Source organism: Physeter macrocephalus, unplaced genomic scaffold, assembly GCF_002837175.3.
Source record: "Physeter macrocephalus isolate SW-GA unplaced genomic scaffold, ASM283717v5 random_301, whole genome shotgun sequence".
Lineage (NCBI taxonomy): Eukaryota > Metazoa > Chordata > Mammalia > Artiodactyla > Physeteridae > Physeter > Physeter macrocephalus.
Genome location: NW_021145568.1, coordinates 22,611 through 37,752, shown reverse-complemented (window position 1 = coordinate 37,752; position 15,142 = coordinate 22,611). Strand labels below are relative to the sequence as shown.

Here is a 15,142-nt window from a genome sequence, read left to right as displayed (position 1 = left end):
CTGGGTTTGTGACCCAGACCAGTTGGCCCAGGCTTGGTCCTGCTGTATGCCAATGGTTCCTCATGGGAGTCAAAACTTTTAGGGATGCTGGGTTTTGGGGTCCCACTCACTTTTCAGGGAAGCTTCTCAATTTCATAGAGAGGGAGGCAGGAGAGGTCGATTTTCCCATTTCAGTTGGGAAAATGGAGATAGGGTGGGAGATACCCAAAGCCACAAGGTCAGGAAATAAGAGGTGGGATCAGCCCTTTGAACGCAGCCCTCTTGGGCTCCTAGTGCCGTGTTCTCGTCTCTCCCTGTGGCGGGGTCCTGTGTCCCCGCTCCCTGTAACAGAGCCTCTGGTCAAGAAGAGAAAGTTCTGGGCCGCTCAGAATGCTTCCCACCCTCAAGGCCTGGGGGAGACCAGGCACGAGAACTTGAATTGGCCACAAGGTGGCGCCAAACACCACGTCTTCACATCATTTTTCACGTTTAAACCCCAAATGCCCAGAATAAGCTCTGCCTGGGTGCCAGGGCACAGAGATGGACCCTGCAAAGGGGACGGGAGAGCCCACGGTCCTCAGCCGGACCTTGTAGGGGGGAGAGGAGCAGGGCTGGTGGGGGTTCCTCAACTTTCTCCAAACCTGCTCCCCTTCTCTTACTCCGTCTTAGTGCTCTCCCAAGCCAGAAACCTGCGGGCAGATCTTGGGGAGGACATAGCGGGACATAGGACAGAGGGAAGCAGGACTGCACCCCGGCCTGGGCTCCAAAGGGACTAAGAGTCTGAGACCAGGACCAACGCCCCAGGACCAGGCAGGGCAAAGGGGGCTTCCGGTGCCCCCTCCTTTCCTCCTTCAGTGGCCTGAGGCCTCTCTCCTGAGGCTCACGCCTGATCCCGTCTTCTTCTTTTTTAAAGAATATTTATTTATGTGGCTGCACGGGGTCTTAGTTGCAGCACGCGGATCTTTGTTGCCGCGTGTGGGATGTTCTTCCCGGTGTGCGTGATCTAGTTCCTTGACCAGGGATTGAACCCGGGCCCCCTGCATTGGGAGCGTGGAGTCTTAACCACTGGACCACCAGGAAAGTCCCCTCCTGTCTTCTTTAAGAAAGCTCCAGCTGTCTTCCCTCCTTCTTAGGGTGGGATAGAACAGAAGCTGAGGCAGAAACAGTGGATGTCAGGCAGGGTCCCTACATCACTGCTAGAAGCAGAGGATGGGACAGTGGCCAGGCTGCGGGGCGTGGCTCCACCTGATTCCTCTCATTCACACCCAACCCCCGCTCCCCCCACCCCCCGCCCTTCCCCCGCTCAGCCACCTAAGTGCCTTCCTCTAGGCAGATTATCTCCGCTGGGCTGGACATCACCCTGCACCTGGAGCCATGGATGCCGCTCTGCTCCTCAACGTGGAAGGGATCAAGAAAACCATTCTGCATGGGGGCACGGGGGAGCTCCCAAACTTCATCACCGGAGCCCGAGTGAGTGGGGCCCGCCCCCCAGACCAGTTAAAAGCCCCCATGGCAGCCTTCTGCATTCCAGCTTGGCCACAGGGCACTGCAAACAGCCTTCGTCAGCTTTGCCAGCAAATGGCCAGGAGGTCCTTGCTGGAATTATCAACCGCCCCTCCCCTCCCCTCTGCCCCAGGCACCTGGGTAGCTCTGAAGTGGTGCCCATTCACGGGGGTGGTTTTGATACTTTGCAAATTAAACTTCAGCGTGGAATGCGGGTGGGGCTTCGGGAATCTTCCGAAGTCCCAAATGCTGAGGGAGAAGGAAGGGCCTTCAGGGCTCAGGGTGTTTGTCCGGGATGATGGATGTGTCTGGGTCTGCGGCCTCAGATCTAGGGCGTGTTTAGGGCAGGACTTCCTGACCTGCGGAGCTGTCGAGAGTGGGATGGGGTTCTTTAGGAGGGAGTGGGGGAGTGCAGGCTTGGGGGGGGGGATGCTCTAAGGTCTGATTGGGGTCAGGAGAGGACAGCCCAGGGACTCGGTGATAGGGGATGGCTTCTGCTGGGCCTCCGGAGGTATGTCTAGACCAGGGTCTGCTCTCTTGGTGAGCAGGTGACCTTTCATTTCCGAACCCTGAAATGTGATGAGGAGCGGACGGTGATAGATGACAGCAAGCAGGTGGGCCATCCCATGCACATCATCATCGGGAACATGTTCAAGCTGGAGGTCTGGGAGATCCTGCTGACGTCCATGCGGTTCGGCGAGGTGGCCGAGTTCTGGTGTGACACCATCGTAAGTAGGCCCCGCCCATCGTAAGTAGGCCCCGCCCATGCGCTTTGCAGGGCTGCTGTGTTTCAGAAAAGTGAGGGTAAAACAAAACTCTCCAGAGACAACCCTGCCTGCTCCGTCTCAGCTACGGTAGCGATGAAGACGGAGTCCCCCAAAAGAATAGTGCTGCTAAAGTGACCATCGGTGTTAAGGCTGGCTGCTGGGATGTGGGGACAGGGCCCACCTCACAGACCTCACTTTTGGGCAGGATTATTGGATTCTGGAGACTTTTGGCCACTGGTCATCTTCTACCCTCCTCCCCACTCCTACCAACGCTGCAAAATTGTTTTCTCTTTTTTTTTTTTTTTTTTTTTTTTTTTTTTTTTTGCGGTACGCGGGCCTCTCACCGCTGTGGCCTCTCCCGCCGCGGAGCACAGGCTCCGGACGCGCAGGCCCAGCGGCCATGGCCCATGGGCCCAGCCGCTCCGCGGCATGTGGGATCCTCCCGGACCGGGGCACGAACCCGCGTCCCCCGCATCGGCAGGCGGACTCTCAACCACTGCGCCACCAGGGAAGCCCTGTTTTCTCATTTATGGCACCCTTAGCGATCATCCAGACAAGGCGTTCTCCTCGGTGGTCCAGACAAATGGCAAAACCCACTGACCTTTAAACAAACATTTCTTATGGAAACTTTCAAACTTATACAAAAGTCGACAAAAAGGTATAATCAACTTCCAAATACCAGGCACCATCACTCCACGGCCAGTCTTGTTTCATCTAAACCCATCCACTTTCCTTCCTCATCCCCTATGGTGAAAGCACATTCCAGACACCGTAGCATTTCATCTGTAAATACTACAATTTGTATCTCTAAAAAGAAGGATATTAAAAAACAATGACCTCAATATCCTTATTACATTAAAAACCCTCAATAATTCCTGAATGCCATCTAATATCCAGTCACTGCTCAAACTTCTCCAGTTGTCTCCTCATTCACCCCTGCTGGTTGGTTTGCTCAAATCAGGATCCAAACAAAGCCCATGCACAGAGCTTTGTTAATACATCTCTTAAGTCTCCTTTCGTTTATGGGTTCTCCTCTTTTGTTTCCTGGACGTGGATTTGTTGAAGAAACTGGGTAACCTGTCTTGAAGTTCCCATGTTCCGATTTTGCTGGCTGCTTTGCCGTGGACTTGTCTAACACATTCCTCGATCGCCAGTATTTTCTATAAACCGGGTACCTCCACATCTGCTTACCTCTCTTACTGTGATGTTAGGATTGGCTGGTGGGCTCAGGTGTTGACAGCCCGACCCAGCCATTACCAAGCTCCTTCTCGACATCAAGCAATGGATTGAGCAGCCATTGGTCGATGCCCAGATTCATTATTTCCCCAGGAGCCACCGACTTTTTGAAAAAGCAGTTTGAGAGAGAAAGAGAGACCGGAATTTGAACTCTGCTTTTATTAGCTGTGTGACCCCGGGGAAGTCCCTTTTCCCTACGAGCGCTCCATTTCCTCATCTATAAATTAACAAATCCCCACGTTAAGGGGCTGTTGTGGGGATTACATGATATGATGTATACTAGGGCAAATCCTGGTACAGGGCAGTTGAGAAGTGGGAGCTTATTATTTTGAACTAGAAGCATTTTAGAGACTAACTTCCTTGATTTACTGATGAGGAAGTATAAGACTCAGAGAAGGAGGACTTCCCTGGTGGTCCCAGTGGCTAAGGCTCCGCGCTCCCAATGCAGGGGGGGCCTGGGTTCAATCCCTGGTCAGGGAACTAGATGCCACATGCCACAACTAAAGTTCTCATGTGCTGCAACTAAGACCCAGTGCAACCAAATAAATAGATACATATTAAAAAAAAAAGACTCAGAGAAGGAAAGTAACTTGCTCTGGGTCAAACAAGCTAAGGGATAGGATCAGGGATGGATCACTGGTCCCCTCCTTATGCACTGTTTGCAGTTACAATGTCTAATAGAGCCAGGCTGCAATGCCATCCTCTACCCCTAGGGGATCCCAGCCAACGTGTTATTCATTCTTCATTCACTTCGCAAATATTAGTTGAGCATCTTTTCTTTGTACCAGTCCTTATGTTATTCTTTATCCGGATGTTTTAATTTTTTTAAAGATGTTTTATTTTAACAAGTCAAGTCTTCAGAAAATCGGCTTCTTTGTGGTTTCAATTAGTTTAAAATGGTATCTATTGACTTTGCTTACAGTGCTCCTGTGCTTTTTTAGATGCAGATGTGCCTGTAATTTAAGCCATATGTTAGACAAAGCTTGGTCACCAACAAGGGCCCCTTCTCCAGGGGATGCATATTTGCTAATGTAGGAGTGCTGAGTGCATAAAAGGCTGTCAAATTCTTTGATGGGTTGATTGATTTGCTGTTTGCAAAACCACAAGCTGCGGTTATTCCCGTAATGTGGGCATGGTTCTTGGTTTCCTGTGGGGTCTATGTTCTTTTGATCACATTAGTGGTCACATGATTGCACTGCCCATCTCACAGGCTGGTAATTTTTATGCCACGATGATTACTGGTTTTTCCAATAGTCCCCCTCATCTCCCCCCAGCTCACAGCTGCTATGATCGCACACGCACACACACACACGCACACGCGCACACACACACACACTTTCCAGAGTCATTTACCCACCTATACATCCATGTTTTATCCACCCTTCTATCCACACACTTAGGCATCAATTCATCCATCCTTCCCCTCAACCAGAATTATTCATAATCCATTCTTCCATCACTAAGCATCCACCCATCATCTAGCTGTAGGTCTATCTATCTGAAAACATTCAGTGCACCAGGTTTGGCCTGTGCTAGGTGTTAGAGACTAAACAGGCAAAGTCCCCATCCCTGAAGGAACTTGAATTCTGGAGGAGGAGCAGACAGCTAAGCAATTACAATGCAGGGCAGGTAGCACCACGATATAAAGGAGTGGGGACAGAGTGGTTTAGAGCCACAGGAGGGGAGCCACTAACTGCTTGAGGATCATAGGAGGAATTTTTTCAAGAAGATGACATTGAGCTGGGTGTTGAAGGGTGAATAGGAGTTCACCAGGCCTAGAAGTGGGAAGAGAGGTAGCATCCAGGCCAGGGAGTGTGAAGAGGCAGGGGCCGTCAGGGGCTCTGGGAGCTTCTGCCCTGAAATGCACTACCACCCCCTCCACCCAGGGAGCACACTGGTCTCTTATGAGGAATTTTCTGCTGGTGCCCAGTCTGGTGAGGCCAGGGCCCCTGGGTGACTGAAGGTCATCTGCTCCATCCACAGGGGGCAGCTGCTCCGCAGCTCCCACGGGATGGCTGCTGTGTGAAAGGGGCAGGTCTGGTGTGGCTGGAAAGTCTGAGTTTTATAGACAAACCAGAGATTTTCATTAGTCCATGAATTCTCTCAATGCTTAAGTGCTGGCAACTAATTACGTGAAGGATGAAACAAAATAATTCTGGGAGCTGAATGTGGCCTCCAGGATGCCAGTTTGCAATTTCCAGATAGACAGAGCCCCTTAGACAGAAACAGGCTGTGGCCTTGAAGCCCCAGAGAGGGGCAGTGGTCCTGGGGTCCCCCGCCCAGTCTCAGCGGAGGTGCCGCAGAGGTGGGTGCAGGGCCCTGGCGTTCTGCTCCTTCTTCTGGGCTGTATTCTTCTTCTTGGGATGTCTGCCCGCTCCCGGTGGCATCCTACAGTCCACCGTGCCAACCAGCATCCCTGGTAGCGCTAGGGTGGCAGGTGGCTGATGGGACAAGGCATTGGTCTGAGGTCATGTCCAAGCAGCCTCCCATTCCTGGGGTCAGCAGCTAAGCACTGACTTTCTGGGAGGCAGGGGGCTGCGAGCTGGGGCTGCGAGCTGGGGCTGCTATGCGAGGGCCAGGAGTGCGCCCTCCCCGCAGCAAGCTGTTCCCGGGGGGCCCCTCCCTCCCTTCATCCAGCTTTAATCTCAGCAGGCTTAACTGCCATCTGGTCATCCAGCTCACAAAGAAGCCGAAGGCACTCTGGGCTAATCCTGGCCGGTGGAGGCAGGGAGGGGGTGACCTTCATATCCTTGCTGGTGACTTGGAGACCAAGCCGAACCATTCCTGCCCCTTCACTTTCCCAGTGGTGTGTCTTTACTGGAGTTGCGGTGCAGGAGCCTGAGATGGGCCATCTCAGGACCCAGCCCCTGGAGAGCGGTTCTCAGAGCTCGTCTGTACGGCATCCCAGCTCACAGATGGGGCAGCTGAGGCCGAAGGTGGCCTAAAATGCCACAGGCCTCGCCTGAGGCCAAGCAGCTGATTTTCCTAGCCTTCTTCCACCCTGAGGGTGGCCACCCCAGCTCCTGGCGCTGGGTGAAGCTGTGATAAGCTGGCCCTATATCTGCGCCATCTCATTTATTCAACCCCTCCTCCAGCCTCCCTATCAGACAGGTGCAATCCGGGGGATGGGAGCTCAGGGAGCTGCAGTGACCTGGGCTCACCGCCAGGCAGCAGCACCATCAGGACACCAACCTGGCCCTCTTGGGCCCAGAGCCCTGCTCCTTCCACAGCTCTCCATGCTCCCGTCCCTGCGGGTCACAGGCTTCATGGACTGAGGGTCTCCTTGGGAGAGAAACCCGTTAGAGTCGACCACAAGGGCCAGCAAGAGGCAGCACAGCACTGCGGCTAAAGCATGATCCCCGGAGCTGGGTTTGAATCCTGACTCTCATTTCCTAGCTGTGTGACCTTAAGCAAATCACTTAACCTCTCTGGGCCCTAGTTCCCACATCTCTAAAATGGGGAGAATAGTAGTGCCTCCCTCGTTGGGTCACCTTAAGGATTAAAGGAGCTAATAGGTGTAGTGCGCCCTCCCTGGCACACAGGTAACCACAGTGATTAGTGGGGGGACGCTGGGGTGATGAGTAGTAACAGCCATGGGACAGGTGTAGGGAGAGAGCAGGAGTTCTGCTCTGGGGCGGGGGGAGTCCCAGAGTGGGGCTCTCTGTGGCCCAGCTGGCTCTGAGCAGACAGCCTGATGCCACATCCGCCCAATTGTCCCCACAGCACACAGGGGTCTACCCCATCCTGTCCCGGAGCCTGCGGCAGATGGCGGAGGGCAAGGATCCCGCTGAGCAGCACGTGCACACGTGTGGGCTGGCCAACATGTTTGCGTACCACACGCTGGGCTACGAGGACCTGGATGAGCTACAGAAGGAGCCGCAGCCACTGATCTTCGTAATAGAGCTGCTGCAGGTGCGGCCCCGGGGCATTATGGGAGGCGGGCTAGGTGCGGCCCCAGCATCAAAGAGCAACAGGGGTCAGTGGGCATCAAGGGGAGCCCAGCCCCACGGGTCACTGGACATGGCCCAGTTCCTCTTTAGAGAACGATCAAGAGTTCATAAACCACAGGGGAACTGGAATTGGACCCCTCCCCCACCCCCCGAAAACGGTACTTTGCCTTTTCCAAGGGAAAAGCCCTTTTGGGACCAATTTTTAAAACTGTTATTTTCTTCTTGGAGGCATTTTACTTCTATTGGTTATCTACTTCCATTTTTTTTTCCCCAAAAGTCTAGAACTACATCCTCGGCCCCAGTCCCTATGGTTTGTGGGTTCCGATCTCATTCTCCAATGACATTGAGCTGGGTGTTGAAGGATGAATAGGAGTTCACCAGGCCTAGAAGTGGAAAGAGAGGTAGCATCCAGGCCAGGGAGTGTGAAGAGGCAGGGGCCGTCAGGGGCTCTGGGAGAGGCTGCACGGAACCATCCACAATCTCTCCTCCAGACCCCAGAATGATTGATGGCCCTTGTCTGCGGGGTGGTGGGAGAGGGTCAAACCAGGGCAGGACTCAGCTAATGGCCAAGGCTGAGGCTCAGCCTCAGGGTTACACGGTAAGTGCAAATAAGTAAGCACTGTGTCACCAAGGGGCCTGCTTGAACAGTTGTGCGGCTTGTGCACTTCAAGAGGGCATCCCCTCTAAGGTGCTCATTAGAGACATTAGATATTTGTGCTTTTATAATAATATTTTTCCAACAGATGGCAATAAAGTGTCCTGTTCTAATGAAATGAGTATCATGGCAATTTTCGGAATATTAGAAGTAAAGTGTGTTGACAACGGAGTACCTTTTCTTAATTTGCACAAAGGCTCTGATCTAGGGTAAGGCCCTGGGTGGGGGGCTTGTTGCTTTCTTCCCCTGTTTGTAATGTGTCTGGCCAGCAAGCATGATTCTGCCCGCGATCTTCACTGTGGAAAATGAAGAGCTGACTTCAGCAAGATGTGCTGGGTCCACTTTCTCTGGTCCCCTGCAAGGGAAAGGGCCTGCCCTGCTGGGCTTCGAGCACGCGGGGTCCCTGCCTTACTGACCTGCAGCTCTTGGGGCAGGTGGAGGCCCCCAGCCAGTACCAGAGGGAGACCTGGAACCTGAGTAAAGATGAGAAGATGCAGGTGGTGCCCATCCTCCATGGAGAAGGAAACCGGCTCTTCAAGCTGGGCCGCTACGAGGAGGCTTCTACCAAGTACCAGGAAGCCATCATCTGCCTGAGGAACCTGCAGACCAAGGTGGGAGGCTGCCCGCCAGGGGGCTGGGAAGTGGGGTGCATGTGGGGGGAGCAGCCCTGCACTGGCCCTGGCCGCGGGGGAGAGGCGTGGGGGCAGGGCGGCAGCAGACCTTTCTTCACCGGGCAGGAGAAACCCTGGGAGGTGCAGTGGCTGAAGCTGGAGAAGATGATCAACACCCTGATCCTGAACTACTGCCAGTGTCTGCTGAAGAAGGAGGAGTACTATGAGGTGCTGGAGCACACCAGTGACATCCTCCGGCACCACCCAGGTGGGTGGCGTGACGCGGGTCCGGGGTTGCCGCGGGAGGGTGTCCAATCCCGCCCAGGGGCCCAGGGTCACGTGCACAGACCTCCGGTGGCCTTCTCTTCTGACCCTGTCAGGGCATCAAAACTCGCCTCCACGCAGCAGGGTTTTCCCAAGCCTATAACGATATCACAGATAATGGATGAGCTGTGCTTATTGCGGGAGGTATTTTATTTTAAGGTGCATTAGGGCAAAATATAAGCAGTTCACCAAACCTGTGTGGAGCAGTAAACGGGTTTTAAAAATGGGGGCAGTCAATATAGAAAACAATATTAAGTACATTCTAGGATCCGTGATGCGCGGATAGGGCGATACTTGTGAAGACGATGTTTGAAGAACGTTACAACATCACTTACTCTGCGTCACACGCTAAATTCTCTGCATTTATCATTTCATTTAATCCTTATAGTGACCGTAAGAGACAGGTGCAGGGACTGGGCCTGGAGCTTGCACCATTTGGGGTGCTTCTGTAAGAAAAGAATAGAAAGTTGTGAATGTAAAATAAGTTGCAGGGCCTTGGAAGGGTCCGTGGAAGGGAGGGAGGTAGGTACTGCGATTATTATTCTCCGTATTTTATAGTGGAGGAGACGGGCTCTGGAAATACAGAGAGGTTAAGGATCAGGGTCAAGGTTAAGGGTTGTGTAAGCTGGTCAAGCCCCGCCGGGCGCGGGGTCGGGGCTGCCTCTGGGGGCTGGGTGGCGGGTTCAGCTGGATCTTCCCCGCAGGCATCGCGAAGGCCTACTACGTGCGGGCCCGGGCTCACGCCGAGGTGTGGAATGAGGCAGAGGCCAAGGCGGACCTGGAGAAAGTGCTGGAGCTGGAGCCGTCCATGCGGAAGGTGGTGCACAGGGAGCTGAGGCTGCTGGAGAACCGCCTGGAGGAGAAACGCGAGGAGGAGCGGCTGCGCTGCAGGAACATGCTGGGCTAGTGCGCAGGCGCCAGGCCTCCCGCCTCCGGCCCCCACCTCCATCGGCCCCCCCCCCCACCCTCCCCCCACCCTCCCCGGCCCGCCGCCGCTTCGCCGCACACTGACCCCTCCGCCGCAGCCGGACAGCAGGGCACTGGGCGGCTAGCAGATGGCCTGGCCGTTTCTGCTTCAGTTGGCCAGGATTTTGGTGTCACTTTTTAAACTTTTAATTTTAAAAGTCAAACTAATGCATGTGTCGACTGAAAAAGTTTTTCCGGGGACTTTCTGAGGACTCCCGCCCCAGAAGACAGCCTCTCAGATAGCCCTGAGGGACTGCTCCGAAGAGGTAAGGGAGGAGCCAGGATGTATAGGAGTTTTTGCAACAAAGACCAGATAGTCGGAACTTCAAAAGATTACCGTTAATGAAAGAAAATCAGACATCTCAAGTTAATGAGTTTAGCACTTTTCTAGGTATGGGAAGATGCCAGAGTCTGGGCTCCTTGAAAACGTTCCTTTGAGATACACCTTCACTATTATATGTAGGCTCAGCGTCCTGCTTTTCTCCATCCTGTACCCCCTCAGGGTGCACATTGTGGGTGGCTGCAACATCCTTTGTTTACTAATGTGGCAAAGCAACATTTTCCGGACGCGCAGGCTCAGCGGCCACGGCTCACGGGCCCAGCCGCTCCGCGGCACGTGGGATCCTCCCGGACCGGGGCGCGAACCCGGTTCCCCTGCATCGGCAGGCGGACGCGCAACCACTGCGCCACCAGGGAAGCCCCTAAAGCAACATTTTTTATTGATACATGCCAGGGTTAACAAAAAAAAAACCCCCCCAAACCCCAAAGGGCACAGAAGAACTTATGGATAAAAATGAAGTTTCCCGCCCTATCTCTCCCATCCCTTAGCCTAGAGCTAGCAGTTTTAATGGACGCTGTTTTTTTACTCTTTTGGTAGTTTTCTCTATCTCCATATGTTTGAACCAGCTTCCCCACGTGTGCTTTTTACCCCACGTCGATGAAAAGTGAGAATTGAATGCTTTCTGATCCCTTCCTTCCCTCCCCTTCTCCTAATTTCGGATAGTTATATTGCTGGTTCTTTGCTTGGTTATTTTTGTAACTTGGTATTTATTCTTCACCTAGAACTCTCTGCTGGGCCGCAGGGACTCTCTTCTGTGTAGGGTGAGGGTGGCAGCTTTAGGACCTCCCCTCTCCTCTCCCACTTCTTCCTCCCTAACCAGTTTGATGTACCTTTACTCTCCCATCATCCTGGCTGTTAACGTCTGTGTTCTGTCTGTCACCAAAATGAAGTCTTCTATGCTTTGTCCATTGGTTGACTCTAAAATCTGAAAAATCAATAGACATCATTTACCTGAATGTGGCCGTGTAATGCGATTGCAATTTTCTGTGGTTCCAAATTCATGACCCCTGGACCCCCAGAATGAGGATATTCCTGGCTACTGGAGTGGCAGCGTCTATTTTAATATGGGATTTTTTTCCCCCTTCTTCTTCCCTTTTGTGGCATTAGGAGATTTGAGGTTTAAGTCCTCCGACCGTGGAGGAAAGAGGGTTAATTTTTGGTTGAATCAGGCTCGGTGTCTGATGGGCTGCCAGGTATACTGTCAGAGAACCAGGTGGAGATTTTAAAGGAAGTCCAAGGAAGGGGACATTATGACCTGCAGAAGACGGAGGGAGGAATGTCCTGAGGCCGGAAAGAAGGCTCTGAGGCTGGAGAAGGAGGAGCAGGGTGGAGGCTGGGGGAGAGAGCAGAGGGGACCTTCACCTGCTCCCGGCTGCCCTGAAAAAAGGCCTGGCTGGTGTCTGGACAGCCAGAGTCTCAGGGGCAGCTCGGAAGCAGATGAAGAGCCCGGCAAATGGCATTATTTGAGGACAGGAACTGTGGTCTGCAAGCTTCCCAGCCTCCACCGTTCTGTCCATATTCTGTGTGCAGCGTCCCCACTACTTGCCCTTTTCCTGGGGACAGTGAAGATCTCACTTCGTTTGTGGGCCCCCCAGCGGGATTGGTGCCTGAATGTATCCCAGGACCCTGTGTGGTCCTGTCCAGTGCATCCTGGGTGGAAGGCTCCCCTCCTGATGCCCCAGGACATTTGCAAGCCCAAGAACAAAGAGGGGTAGGGGCCAGGACCCTCCGTGAAGTGTGGCAGGAGACGCCCTGGCCTTAGTAGTTGAGGAGGTGTTGAACTCAAAACAACTGGAGGACCCCCCCCCCCCCACCACAAACTGCAGCAGCCATTTGAGACATTTCTATTACAAAAGCCCTGGGAATTCTTTCTCACATGACATCCAGTGGATTAAAATCAAGCCACATTTTGGTACATGACTTTCTAGGCCAGCTTTCCCCCAGCCTCATCTGCACCCAGCATTTCTAATTGCCTGTCTTTTCTTTTTAAATGGGGGACACAAATCATAATGTGCCTTTGACATACCCTCAGCTTCTTAATCATGGTTTTTGCACGGTCTCTCTTTTCTTTCCTGGTGCAGCCCTCTTGGTCTTCTCAGTGGACTCCCCCCTGCTAATTTTTGCCTCGTCAAGAACGCTTTTTGTGTGCTTCTTCTGTGTGAATTCGTGTGTGTGTGTGTGTGTGTGTGTGCGTGTGTGTGTGTGAGAGAGAGAGAGAGAACAGGGACGCACCATCCTCGTGTTACTGTCATCCAAAGGCAGCGAATGGGACAACATCACCACTTTTCAGAATTCATGGCCTCTCATACTTCATCTCACTAGTGCCGGGGGAGGTGGAATGCAGAGATGGGGAGAGCCGACTCCGGGCCCCATAGCAGGCAGCCTCCCCAACCAGGCCTCTGGTCCTTGCACTGGCTTCCTTGTGTCTCCAAGGAGGTCTTGGCTGGCCAGGTCTAGGCCGGTGCATGCAGGAAGTAGCAGGGGCATCTCCTGAGAGTCCCTTTTGACTGTTTTCCAAGGGATCTAGCTGGAAGCCTTTGTTTTTGAGCGGCCAGCAGGGGGCAGCAGAGAACAAGCAGATTGTAGTTCCTGGTCCAGGAGCTGGACTTGGCCGGGAAAGCTTTGGGCTCTGGAGGTGGCGGCTCTCCAGGGGCCCTGACCGCCCCCACTCCTACAGGGTCAGGCTGACTGGCAACAGGGGGGAGGTGTTTAGAACCATGGAATCAGCATGCCAGCAGACTAGGGCCTCAGTCTCATCCCCTTGTACAGATGGGGAAACTGAGGCTCAGAGAAGGCCAGTAACTTTCTAGACGCCACTCCAAAGCTGGGGTAGACGGGGATTAGCATCCAGGTTTCCAGGATTCTGGGATGGGCCTTCTTGTTCTACATTGTGTTGCCTCCCTCACCAGACAGTCCATACAGGGGTAAGATGTTTTTTTAAAAAACGAAAGGAGAAAAATATGAAACTTCTATTAGAGAGCAACCCAGAGCGTGTCTATAGGCTTAGTTTGGGAGCAGTTGGAGGGGTAAACGTGAGTGGGGCTTGTGTGGGCCTCACAGCCCCTGTTACTGGACGAGTTCTTGTGCCCGACACACAGGGAGGCCAAACAAACCGAAAGGGTGGAGTTTGGAGCAGAGAAAGATTGATTGCAGAGCCACGGAAGGAGTCGGGTGGCTTATGCTCCCCCAAAAACCCCAAACTCCCCAAAGGGTTTCAGCAAAGCATTTTTAAAGGCAAGGTGACGGAGGGGTGGTGTTGTTCGCTGCAAACTTCTCGGTGCCAGAATCCTCTGTTGTTGCAGCTGTCTCCTTAGGTCAGGTTGCCATGTTTCTGTAAACCTCCAACAAGATGAGTGTTATTCTCTGTTCTGCAACTTTTTGCATTCTCGATAGGAATGGAAAAGTGTTATACCCTGAAAGGTCAGAGCCTTGAGAATGGGCTATCCTGTATATTTCAGGCTGTAGGCAACATTCTTAGCTGGAAGCAAAAGCAATAGAACACAAAGGTTAAAGTGAAAGAAACATCTAGTACCAATTGTTCTTCCCTATTACTCCCCCTCTGGCCTGCCCCCTCTGAGAATCATTACTGCTTAACCGAGGCTTTTGTTCCCATGTCTGAGCCACCCTCCTGACCTCTGTCTAGTGGGGTTTACATGACACAACACCAGAGAGTGATTTGGGAGGGTGGCAGGGGGCCGGGGACCGGGCAGAGGGACCCCCTTGGGTACTATGCAGGTGTATTAGGCTTCTAGTGCTGCTGTAGCTAATTACCGCAAACTTAATGGCTTAAAACAGCACAAATTTATTCCATTACAATTCTGGAGGTCAGAAGTCCTCAGATGGGTCACTAGGCTTGTTTTCTTTTTGGAGGCTCCAGGAGAGAATCCGTTTCCTTACTTATTCCAGCTTCTACAAGCCCTTGCATGCCTTGGCTTGTGGCCCCATCCTCTGTCTCCAAAGCCAGCGGAGCAGCATCTTCCACTCCGTCTGTGTTCCTCTCCTTCCGTCATCACATCCCCTCTGTGGTGACCCCCTTGCCTCCCTCTTACAAGCACCCTTGTGGATACATTGGGCCCACCTGGATAATGCAAGATGATGTCCCCATCTCCAGACCCTTAACTTAAGCATACGTGCAAAGTCCCTGCTACCATGAAGGTAACCTATTCACAGGTTCTGGAGATTAGAATGTGGGCACCTTTGGGGGCCGTTATAGAGCCTACCGCAGCCAGGTGGTTTCTTTTTGTCCCCAGATCTGTTCTCTGGCCTGCTCTGTCCCCTGAGAGGCTCAACATGCTGATGTGTCCCAGCTCCCTGGCCCTCCAGCCTCCAGTGGGGTTTGGCCAACAGGAGGTACCAGCAGGAGATGTGTGGAGAGTAAGGCTGGGTCTCTGTTTCTCCCACTCCCTTCTTGATGGGCTGTGGTTTTGCCGTGTCTATGCTCTTTGTCCTGTGGTCACAATTGGGGTCAGGGAAGCCCTTCTAGGCCACTGCTCCCCAGAGCAGCAGCCCCTCCCCTGGTCCTTCACCCCCACCCATCCCCCAAGGTGCCCCTCATTCTTTGCTCGTTCCCCCAACCCCACCTGCACCTTCATTCAGCTCTCTGCAGTGGCACCTTCAACTTGGCCCCCTGTTCTCTGCCAAGATGCTGCTGATTAGGCAGCGAGTCTCCTCCAGACTGGAAGGAGGGAAGGAAAGCTGAGAGGCAGAGAAACACGTGCAGTGTCACCCAGCTAGTCAGGGGCAGGGGTGGAATTTGAATTCCGGCCCAGATGAATGGGGACTAGAGTCAGCATTTTCCTGCCCCACTGGGC

The 15,142-nt window shown here is 53.2% G+C and overlaps 1 protein-coding gene across 1 annotated transcript; it reads left to right on the top strand.

Annotated features, from left to right (window-relative positions):
• The first annotated feature begins 1,353 nt into the window (after positions 1 to 1,353).
• AIPL1 (aryl hydrocarbon receptor interacting protein like 1) lies at positions 1,354 to 9,932 on the top strand. The gene is made up of 6 exons (XM_007102808.2): positions 1,354 to 1,449; positions 2,031 to 2,210; positions 7,209 to 7,397; positions 8,525 to 8,701; positions 8,828 to 8,969; positions 9,730 to 9,932. The coding sequence occupies exons 1-6, from the start codon at positions 1,354 to 1,356 to the stop codon at positions 9,930 to 9,932; spliced, it is 987 nt and encodes a 328-aa protein (XP_007102870.1).
• The last annotated feature ends 5,210 nt before the right edge of the window (positions 9,933 to 15,142 follow it).

Excerpts from the sequence above, each read along its gene's own strand:
- AIPL1 (XM_007102808.2), top strand. The coding sequence starts at position 1,354 with ATGGATGCCGCTCTGCTCCTCAACGTGGAAGGGATCAAGAAAACCATT. Across the intron at positions 7,398-8,524 it reads TCGTAATAGAGCTGCTGCAG|GTGGAGGCCCCCAGCCAGTA; the intron begins GTGCGGCCCCGG and ends CTCTTGGGGCAG. Across the intron at positions 8,970-9,729 it reads CATCCTCCGGCACCACCCAG|GCATCGCGAAGGCCTACTAC; the intron begins GTGGGTGGCGTG and ends TCTTCCCCGCAG.